Here is an 11,694-nt window from a genome sequence, read left to right on the forward strand (position 1 = left end):
GGTGAATCTACCTAATTCATAGTTTCTGAAAATGGAAAACTGAAATGGAGACCTATCCCTACCCAATGGTTTATTATATTGAAATCTTTCTTATAGTCCAACATGGCTTGCTTTGTATTTCCATGTCTCGAACATGGTCACTTTGCTATGAAACTGAGTTAACTGTTGTCTCTCCCCCCCCCCCGGTTTCTATGTTTTAGGACGTATGAGTGATAGATGCCTTTGAAAAATGGAAGATGCTCCCTCTCTTTGAGACCCGCTGGATTCCGTTTCATCCCCAGGTAGAGACATCTTCACCAAAGCATCCAGATTGAAAAAAGCAACATTTTCAAGGCTTACATGAGCTTGTGCCTTGCAATAAAAGCAGATCCAAAAGCCCTTTCCCCTCTTTTTTTATTTCTAAGCATGAGCGTTATTGCTAATGAAGCCAAAATGGCACCTTACGTCCATGAGAAGGATGTGTCAGCAGGCAGGGTTGTGCAAAGCCCCAAAACGTCATTAGAAAAGAAGCCTAAAGGCAGAGGGAAAGGATTGAGAAGGATGAATTTAAGATGAAATGTAATTTGTTTTGTTTACTTGGAAAATTTAATAAAAAAATAATGTTTAAAAGAAAAGAAAAGAAAAGAAAAGAAAGAAAAGAAACCTAAGAGGGGGTGAGGATCCCCCAAAACAGTCTAGTGAGAAGGAGTGGGCCACAACGTGGAAAATGAAGAGAGACAAAATATGGAGGCTGGAATGAGAGGGAGAAGAAGTTCAGTTCTGTTTCCATTGAAATGGTAACCAACCTGAGTAGCACTCTTTGAAACAGTATGCCAATTGAAATATAGTCATCCTTCAAAATTCACAGGTCTCTGAATTTTGGGATTATTGAACTGGCCAGACTAGGTCCAGAAGCTTCCTCTTAGAGATTCTAGCCCAGCCCACCCCCCACCCCGGATTGCAGGTTGGGAAGTAGCCCAGGCTTTTACAGAAACTAGCTCCACAAAACCCACTCATTACCATTTATTAGGCAAAATTACATGCACATGTGCCTACCAGGAAGAATTCTTCATCCTAGGATCCCATGGCATCCAGTCGGGTGAAATAAGAGAATGAACATCCATTCCTCTCTATGGCAACAGAGCTCACTCTTTTAAATTGTGAATGGTGGGCACTTAGCTGAATGACCAGATACCTCCAGACATAATTTTATTGGAGTGCCACCTTTCCATAGTTAATACCATGCTTAAGGTGGCTTGCAAGATGGGGGGGGGGAACACCATAATTACAACATACCAAATGTGGTCTTAAATCATTCAAAAACACACAAACTGAACAAATTACACATAAACTATAGGATCTGAAATAAAGATACTAAAAAGTATGTTTCTGTAGTTGTGCAGACATCCTGACTACACTTAAGATGGGTGGGGCATAAATAGTAAAAATATTATTCATAATAATACAGGATGTCCCTATTTTCATGGAAGAAATTTGGGAGGATTTCTTAAGAACAGCAAGGGACCCTATATGGAGAAAGCAATTGGGAGATTCCGTCTGCTTCTCTTTTTCCAAGAATCACAACAAGAATGCAATGCCCCCCCTACCCCCTTGTGTCCTGCCCTGAAGGCCACAGCCTGCCGGCCTCTCCTACCCCCCTGTGCTCTGGCTGGCCTGCTTCTCCTTTGATCTCCTAGCGTGGAGTTTGAAGGTGACCTCTAATCCTTTTTTTTTAATATACATAATTTTTATTGATTTTACAAATTACAAAAAACGGTACATACATGAACACTTTTTCCACCTTCTTCCCACCCCCCTCCATGGGTCCTCCCCTGCCACAGAAGTATCCCACGCAGGTGAACAGTCAGAGATGGTCCATTTTATGGTTGGATTTCTGTCCTCCTCCCCCTCCCCTGCTCCCAAAGCCCCCCCCCCTGCCACCAGAGAGCTCCAGGAAATCAGGGCAGTACGCAGGAAGGCATCCATCCAAACATCTATTCTCATACCAAAAAGAATAAAAAAGAAAAAAAGACAAAAAAGGAAAAAAACAAAACAAAAATAATCTTTTTTCCACTCATAATTAATAAACCATATTTTGTGGGCTTCCCCGACCTCCCCCCTTCACCGGTTTTCATCCCTTTTTTATCCTCTTCAACAGTTTCTTAATCTATAAAATAATTACCTTTATACCTTATACTATTTTAAAACTTGACTATTATCATTTTCACCGAATATCTAAATCACTAAAAAATCAAACTCCAATTTTTCTTCCCGTGCCTAATTTCCCCCCCCTCTATAAGCCTCCATATTTTCACCTTTTTCCAAAATCAATTCACTTTTAAACTATAACTATTCCCAATCTAACCTTTCATCCCCAATTTCCGGCTCCAACCCTCCAATCCAGCAAGTTCCATAGTCAGCAGTCCAGTTTTAATCCTAATAATCCATCCTATTAATCACAACCCCACTCTCCCTTCACCCCACCCCCTTTTTACAGTATTTTGCCATCCAGGCCTCCATACAGCACCCCTGAGTTTCTTCTCTTCTCTGATTATTATTTTCCTCTTCCCTGTGGGCATTCTGGAGTTCCAGTGAATCCAATCGTACCCCCCTCAAAGGAGGGGCACTCCACCTGACTTTTTGTAGAGTAAAATCGTCTTTTCTTTCGTGGTGAGCTTCATTTTGTATTATATTATCACAGTCATCGTCTTCATCTTTTCGTTCCAAATCACAGTCCCCGTCATTGTCAAAATCCTCCAAATCACTGTCACTGTCATTCTCACACTCGTCCTCCTCAGTTTCAGTAGCTTCATCCTCTAAGAATTCATATTCCGCCATCACCATCTGGAATTGTTGCTTTAACTCTTGCTGTTGTGTCTCATCTTGACATAGTCCTATTCTTACTTCCCACATGATGGTCAAAACAGTCCGCTGGAACTCAGGCGAATACCTTTTTGTTGACATAGTTCAATCCTGTCAAGGTCAAAACTTATCACATGGGGTGGAAAATGGTCACAGTTTGTTTTCTCAACTCCATTTTAACAAGCTGACTGCATTCTCCGAGTCTTTATACATAGAAGTAAAGTCCAAACTCATATTTCAAAAGCATATAAACCAAAAAATTCCAAAAATAAAAATAAAACTAAAATTCCACTTATAAATCCTGATCAGCTCCCTGGGTTGTCTGGGCTGCCGGCTCCCGGGGAAAGGAAAGGTCTTTCTGGATCTTTTCCTCTTTCTGCAGGGTATTCACGTCCATAGTCTTTCTCCCCTTTTACCCTGCATCTAGGGGAGATCCTCTTTAATGCCTTTGAGGGAACCTTTTAAATTAAAATCTTCTGTTTACGGCTTCGGGTTTCTATTTACTGTTTCTTAAATTGCCGGTGGGGGGTGGCTTCCATTTCCCCCCCTCTCTCCCAAATCCAAATTAATTTGTAATCCAAATTTTGAGGTTACTTACAATCTTGTTTCCGAATCGTTTTTTCAAAAGAATCCAGCGCTCTCTGCCTTCGGCTTGAAGCTTCTCTCCGCTAGGGTAACGTTGTCGTTCAAAATGGCCCCCGCGACTTCTACCCTCCTCGCTCCGGAGCTCTTATTAGAGCTTGCCGGAGAGTTGGGGAGTCCGGATTGGGGCTCTGCCGAACAAAATTCGCCCCGGGACGCTCTTCCCGGGGTTCTAAGGGCCCCAGCGTCGCTCTCGCTGCCCTCCCCACTCCTAGCAGAGACGGGTCGCCTCGGAGACGAGACGAAACCCCGCCGATCGGCGCTGGCGCTGAACCGGAAGCCTGACCTCTAATCCTAAAGTCCAAGAGAGAGAAGTGTGAGCAGGAGGAAGATGTAAAACAGGGTGAAAGCTAAGGTGTATTAGCCTAAACAACAAAGAGATGGAGAGGTCCACTGAGAGACGAGGAGCCACACCATTCCAGGGGTGAATCTACACACAGGGGGGGGGGGAAATGTGAGGAAATATACCATTGAGACATGGAACTGTCATTTTCCCAACTTGGAATAGAGCCGGTGTTCTCGCAACCTCTGTAGTATCTCTTTGATGGGACCTATGTGCTGTTCTTGATTCTCTGAATAAGTCAAAATGTCATCAAGGTAAACCACCACAAAACATCCACCAGGACTCTGAGTACATAGTTGATGAAGGCTTCGAACGTTGCTGTTCCTGACGGGAATCCAAAGGGAGGAATAAACAAAGATTTTTTAGAACCAAAAACTCCATAATGGCTCTCGCCGGTGGAAGCACGAGCATTAAAACCTCTTAGTAAGAGAAGAAATTGGCTGACGTACAGAGAATTATTAATAGAGGCTGAAAAGGGGTTAAATCTGAAAGAATATGAGGAACGAAAGATTACATTGCAAAGTTGGTTACATCATAGACAATTGAATTAACAGTTCAAGGAAGACAATAAGAAAGGTTTCAGCTACAGTGTCAAACTTTCAAAAAGAGATAATTGAGAGTGATACGACATTACTTAAAAAAATGTATACAGTGGTGCCTCGCAAGACGAATTTAATTCATTCCACGAGTTGCTTCGTATAGCGAAAAATTCGTTTTGCGAAGTGGCTCCCATAGGAACGCATTGAAGTGCGGTTTCCCATAGGGTGCCTCGCAAGATGGGGAAAAAATTCGTCTTGCAAAGCACGCCATAGAAAACTTTGTCTTGCGAGTCTCCATTGAAATCGAAAAACACTTTCGTTTTGCGAGTTTTTCGTCTTGTGAGGCATTCGTCTAGCGAGGTACCACTGTAATCTCCTGTTATCTGGGGAAATGCTGGATGAAATGGTAAAGTCAGCACAAATGAAGTGGGCTCAGGATTTAGGTCATAATATACAACTGGAAAATTGGGAAAAGATGTGGAAGGTGAATTTAAAATTTACAGATTGTATCTTATTGAAAGAGAATTATATGAAAATGATGTATAGATGGTATATTACACCATAGAAAGTGGCAAAAATGTATAAAAAGGGATCTAAAACCTGTTGGAAATTCAAAGAAAAAGATGGTACATTTTATCATATGTGGTGGGAATGCAAAAGGGTTAGAAATTATTGCAAAATGGTATATAATGAATTGAAAATAAAATAAAAAATAAAATACTTTTGTTAAGAAACCAGAACCATTCCTCCTAGGAATTTTAGATCAAGATTTAAAAAAAGAAATTTGGAAACTATTTATGTATGCAACAACAGCAGCAAGAATTATATTAGCACAAGCTTGGAAGACAGAAGAAATACCAAGGAAAGAACAATGGCAAGGGAAACTTATGGAATATGCAGAACTGGCAAAATTAACAGATAAATTACATGAAAAGGAGAGCAAAGACTTTTAAAGAGAACGGGAACCATTTACAACATATTGTCACGGTCAGGTCGGCGGGCATCAGGACCAGAGGCAAGATGGTGGTGAAGAAGCAGGGTCGAAGGCAGAGGCGAAGGTCCACGGGGCAAGAGCAAGGCGAAGGCGAAGCAAGGGTCCAAGGAGCAAGGAGCAGGGTGAAGGATCCAGGAACAAGAAGCAAGGCGAAGGTCCACGGGGCAGGAGCAAGGCGAAGGCGAGGCAGGGGTCCAAGAAGCACGGCAGCAACAAGGCAAGGGTCCAAGGAACAGGAGGCCAGATGCAACCAGGCAGGGATAGCGTTGCTGTGGCAGAGCTGAAGGGAAATGCTGGGCTTTTATCTCTCCCAGCTCCTGCCACCAGGTGCAGTGAGATCTCAAGTGGCCTCACCTGGGTGATTACTCCTTGCTTCTCCAGCACAAGCTGAGGACTTCACCTGTGTGGCCACGCCTTGCTTCTCCAGCACAAGTTGAGGCATGCCCCAGTCCTGCAAAGCACTACAGGCCCCAGAGCCTGACTCCTGCCCATACTCCTGACAGTACTCCCCCCCATAGGAATACGGGGTTCCACCCCCGGTCATGGCCCAGGTTTATCTGGGAACTTCCGATGGAAGGCCCGAACCTTGGCGGGTGCGTGCACAAAGTCAGCTGGTTCCCAAGATCGTTCCAGGGACAACTGAACCTTATCCCCAACCTGGAACGCAGGCCCTTGCCACCGCCGTCGATCCGCTTGCGCCTTACAGTCCGCTTCGGCCCTCTCTGGGTGCTGTGCCAGGTCGGCTTGTGTCTCCTGGATGTGGGAGACCCGATCATTGGCGGAAGGCACGAAAGAAGCCGCGGGGGTGCAGGGATGAGTGCGTGGGTGGCACCCTCGGAGGGCCCCAAGTTCAGGGGCTGACAAGGCATAAATGCGGCCAAAGGGTCTCTTTGCTCCCGGCTGCAGATCAATGGGGCAATCATAAGTCCGATGGGGGGTGGCAAAGTCTCGGCCCCTTTCTTCTCAGACACGTCCACCAAGTCCCGGTAGGGCTCCGGTATTAACCGGACATCCGGAGATGCTATTCCGTCAGGGGCAGTCCCCTGTAAGGTGGAAGAAGTAAGAGTCGGCTGGTGAGACGCCCCCGGCGCTGGTGGCAATGGAGGTAACACTGGGGGTTGAGCGCAGACATCCTGGCAGAAGGATGATGAAAAAGACAGTGTCCGCTGTGCCCATGAAATGGCGGGGTCATGCCGGATCAACCAGGGACTACCCAGGACCACCGGGAAATTAGGCGTCTGGATCAGGTCAAAGACTAATAGTTCCTGATGTCGGGGTGCCACTAACATGGCCAGCGGGCAGGTCTCACGGGTAACGGGGCCGGAAGCGAGGGGAGTTCCATCCAACCCAACCACTGGAAACGGCGAGGCTTTCGCCACTGATGGTACTTGGTATTTTTTGGCGAAATTTATGTCCATGAAAACGCCAGAGGCTCCAGAGTCGATCATCGCCTCCAGGGTCAGCGTGCCTCCCTGCGTGTGGAGGTTCTGCAGCACAGCGATGAGGTCTATAGGCCAGGCTTCGTCCATCTTGCACCCTGGCCGGGACGGGGTTTGGCCACAGCAAACTGTCACGGTCCAGTCGGCGGGCGTCAGGACCAGAGGCAAGATGGTGGTGAAGAAGCAGGGTCGAAGGCAGAGGCGAAGGTCCACGGGGCAAGAGCAAGGCGAAGGCGAAGCAAGGGTCCAAGGAGCAAGGAGCAGGGTGAAGGATCCAATAACAAGAAGCAAGGCGAAGGTCCACGGGGCAGAAGCAAGGCGAAGGCGAGGCAGGGGTCCAAGAAGCACGGCAGCAACAAGGCAAGGGTCCAAGGAACAGGAGGCCAGATGCAACCAGGCAGGGATAGCGTTGCTGTGGCAAAGAGCTGAAGGGAAATGCTGGGCTTTTATCTCTCCCAGCTCCTGCCACCAGGTGCAGTGAGATCTCAAGTGGCCTCACCTGGGTGATTACTCCTTGCTTCTCCAGCACAAGCTGAGGACTTCACCTGTGTGGCCACGCCTTGCTTCTCCAGCACAAGTTGAGGCATGCCCCAGTCCTGCAAAGCACTACAGGCCCCAGAGCCTGACTCCTGCCCATACTCCTGACACATATATGTTATAAATTGGACTCACTGGCAGGGTTTGAATAAACAAACACCATTGTATACAACAAAAAGTAACATTATATGTATTGGGAAAATTTTGGGAAACAACACACAGGGTAAGTAATATGGAAATAAAACAAAGTGGGAATATGAGGGAAGTCCAGGGGAGGGGGGGGGATATGGAAAATAGTTAGAGAAATATTTTTAGAGGATGTATACATGGAAAAACCTATCTATCTATCTATCTATCTATCTATCTATCTATCTATCTATCTATCTATCTATTACTGATCTGGGGGGTGGTCTTCCTGACCATCTCTGTGTTTCTGCCTCCACCTTTCAGATTTCTGTATTTTGATAATTTACGACACTTGTTAACTGTTATATGTATCCTCTCACATAAAATGTTACAGTATTGTAAAAGCCATTGAAATTGTTCTTCCCAGTTATCAGTGTTGGGAGGCTGCCCCCCCCCCCGGCAGGTCCTGCGCAGTCTGTCATGATTTATAACTTAACTGGCAATTAATGTTGACTTGGGACAACCTGTCAGGAGGCTGTCAGCTGCTCCTTGCTGGTTCCCCAGGAATCCATAGAGACAAGGAATCTTTTTTTATTTCAAACTTTACGGAGAGAGGGCTTAAAACCCAGCCTCTTGGAATGATGTTGTCCCCGGTGAATCTCCACCTCCCGTCTCTCCCAGTTCCTCGTTTGTCATCTCTATGGGTGCAGCTAAGTGTCCTCTGTCTTCAAACTCTTTGCTCTCCTACTTTTAAGTCCCACCGGGTTCTGGGAGGGTCTGGAATGCTTTCTAATGACGTGTCAGCCAGCTTGAGATAATATTGCATTCCCCTGTTAATTATTTTCATTTTATATTTGCCTGTGTTTTTTGGGGGGGGGCATTGTGTTAATTTTTATTTTTATTAGGTATTTTGTGGTTGTTGTTGTTTAGTCGTTTAGTCGTGTCCGACTCTTCGTGACCCCATGGACCAGAGCACACCAGGCACTCCTGTCTTCCACTGCCTCCCGCAGTTTGGTCAAACTCATGTTTGTAGCTTCGAGAACACTGTCCAACCATCTTGTCCTCTGACGTCCCCTTCTCCTAGTGCCCTCAATCTTTCCCAACATCAGGGTCTTTTCCAGGGAGTCTTCTCTTCTCATGAGGTATTATATCTTAATTTTATTCTTTGAACCACCCTGAGACCCCCAGTTATAAAACAGTATATCCAACAAATGGGCTTAGTCATCATCTTGGGTGGAAAGGAGAAGGGAAATAAAAGGCTGGCCAATTGTTATTGTGAAAGGGGCCCTTACATCAGGTAACTGCAAGGGTACAGCAATGTGATGGGAACAGGTGAGGGGCAGGGGCGTCGCAATAGGGGGTGGGGCGCTCCGGGCTCCACTCTGCGGGGGGGCAGCGCAGCGCCCCCTCGCCACATCCACCGACAGCCGTGGCATGCGCCCACCCCTCCCCTTGCCGGAGCAGACAGGGAGGCTCGCGCTTTGATTCTTTCTGCTTGGGCAAGGCGAGGGGCCGGCCAGAGAGGGCGTCAGCGCCCCTGTAAAACTTGCTCCGCGTCATGGCTTGCTCGCAGTTTGATGGCCGCGGAGCTCCAGCACCACTGCCGCCAGCACCAAACCCGCTCCACAGCGCTCAGCATCGCTCCGTAGTGATGCATCCCTGTGTCACTAAAGAGTGATACTGCATGCTACGGAGCGGGTTTGGCGCTGGCAGCAGCGGTGCTGGAGCTCCGCCGCCGTCAATCTGCAAGTAAGCCGTGGCCCTGTAAAACGCGCTCAGCGCCGTGGTTTGCTCATGCCACTACAGAGGGACGCTGCGCACCAGGGGGCAGGGTGCCGCCCCCAGTACCAGGGCAGCTTGCGACGACGCTGGTGAGGGGTGAGTTATTTACCTGAGGGTTACATCCCCCTGGCACTGCCTATGTGGGGCATTGCATCCTCGTCATAAACTTTTCGTTTGATCCAAGCTATCTCCTTCTGAAACATGAATGCAGCAGATCTGAATGTTTGTGAGCTGTAATTGGGATCTTACTTCTGTAGAAATTGCTATGACTACCAGATTCCAGCAATATTTGCCCAAAAGCATGTGATTTTGGCAACGTTCTCTTCCACATCAGCCTAAGTCACAACGTCCCAAAGAAATGACAATCATGGGACCTTTGTAGTACACAGAATGTCATTTTCATAGAGCAGTGAGTACCAGCTCCCTGTTCCATTCATTACACAAAGCATCAATTACTTAAGTGGTCCCTGAATACATAGCCCTTTGATTGCAAGCTTAATTGGTTGCGCAGCCGGTTGTTTTCATACCGTGTGCATTGCAAAAGACACCTTTGGCAGAATCAGGAAAGGATGGCACATCCCGTATTGCTCCAAGTGGCTGTGATCTTGCCCAACTGACAGAATGCAGGAATGCCTTTCCAGAGGGACATGATTTTGGCAATATTCTCTTCCATGTCAGCCTAAGTCACAATGTCCCAAAGAAATTACAATTATGGGAATCATGGGTACAGCCAGCATTTATTTTAGGGGGGGGGGCTATGAAGTTGTGCCTCCTCCTCCTCCTCCTCTTCTGAATGAACTTTCATTTCACTTGTGAACTATGGTATTTGTTGTCCCTCTTCACAGGATTTGCCCTGTCACAAACCGATTGTATAATCTGCCTCCTCTTCTTGTGTCCTGCTGTCTTCACTGACGTTGGGAGTTGTTCACCATTGTAATTGTTGCAGAAGGAACTTCAGCTTGGCAAATAAGAATGAAACAAGTTTCCAGAGGAAAGCATTTTTTGGATCGATAATTTTGAGGAGCCTCTGATCTAAGTAGTTTTAGGCTACCACCTTAAATGGACATCCCTTCTTGGGTTTAGACTTCGGGACCCAGTGAACTGAGAAAATAGTTTCATTACATATAACTTGGAAAACTTTAATGATGCCTACTAACATGAACAATAGGTTTCTTTACAAGTTGGTGATCATTTATCTGATTCCAGTTTAACCTCTTTAATATAGCATTTGCCAGCTGTTAAAGTCCATTTGACTTTTCCATTAAAACTTTATTATTCCCTCCATTATGTAAAAACGTCATTGATACAAACTCACCCCTCCTCCCTCCCTTCTGTGTCTCATTCTATTCCTTCAGAAACAGAAATAACAAAACAAAATTCATTATAGTCATCACATAGGTTGGTTATACAGCTGCAAGATTTATAGTTATCTTAATTATGTTTTTCATTAATTAAACAACCACTGGCAGTACAAAGTATCTTTAATGCAACCTTTTTATTACACAGAATGTCACTTTCATAGAGCAGTGAGTACCAGCTCCCTGTTCCATTCGTTACACAAAGCATCAATTACTTAAGTGGTCCCTGAATACACCATCCTTTGATTGCAAGCTTAATTGGTTACGCAGCTGGTTGTTTTCATATATTTTCTATTGCAAAAGACACCTACGGCAGAATCAGCCAAGAGTAGCACATCCTGTTTCGCTCCAAATGGCAGTGATCTTGCCCAAAACCAGTGCTGATGATGTTGGCGCTTCTCCGCCGCTGGCAGAAGGAGCAGGGAAGGAGGGGCACACATGGCCTTTCTGCCTGGATGGGGGCTTTTGCCACCTGAAGCAGCGTCCTCACCTGTCTCAAGGCTCGTCTAGCTCTGGGACCAGGCCTGCCTTTGGTTGCTTTGCTCTGTGAGGTTTTGCCAATTCTTCTTGCTCCAATCCTTCAATCACACGGTATTTGATTGTTTAGATTCATATGCAGTTTTATCTATTGTTTGTCTCAGTGGAAAGGGATCACTATAACTGTCCATCCTGAAGCTTTAATAGGTGCTGGATATTTGCACAGTGCGATCGTCTCCCCTCCATCTTCTTTGAATAGCTGAATATTAAAGGCAAAGGACCCCTGACAGTTAAGCCCAGTAGCGGACAACTCTGGGGTTGCGGCGATCATCTCGCTTTACTGGCCAAGGGAGCCGATGTTTGTCCGCAGACAGTATTTCTGGGTCATGTGATCAGCATGACTAAGCCGCTTCTGGCAAAACCAGAGCAGCACAAGGAAACACTGTTTACCTTCCCGCCGGAGTGGTACCTATTTATCTACTTGCACTTTGATGTGCTTTTGAACTGCTAGGTTAATAATAAAAATAATAAAAATTTATTATTTATACCCCACCCATCTGGCTGGGCATCCCCAGCCACTCTGGGCAGCTTCCAACAGAAAAATAAAATAAAATAA

The 11,694-nt window shown here is 46.0% G+C and overlaps 1 protein-coding gene across 1 annotated transcript in view; it reads left to right on the forward strand.

Annotated features, from left to right (window-relative positions):
• The window catches only part of FAM167A (family with sequence similarity 167 member A), a 50,096-nt gene extending 49,726 nt beyond the window's left edge, over positions 1 to 370 (forward strand). Inside the window, exon 5 of the mRNA XM_035110884.2 lies at positions 201 to 370. Coding sequence (XP_034966775.2) covers positions 201 to 226 — 26 coding nt within the window. The 3' untranslated portion in view covers positions 227 to 370. The remainder of the gene's footprint in view (positions 1 to 200) is intronic.
• Positions 371 to 11,694: the final 11,324 nt, after the last annotated feature.

The sequence above is a fragment of the Zootoca vivipara genome, chromosome 3, assembly GCF_963506605.1.
Source record: "Zootoca vivipara chromosome 3, rZooViv1.1, whole genome shotgun sequence".
Taxonomy (NCBI): domain Eukaryota; kingdom Metazoa; phylum Chordata; class Lepidosauria; order Squamata; family Lacertidae; genus Zootoca; species Zootoca vivipara.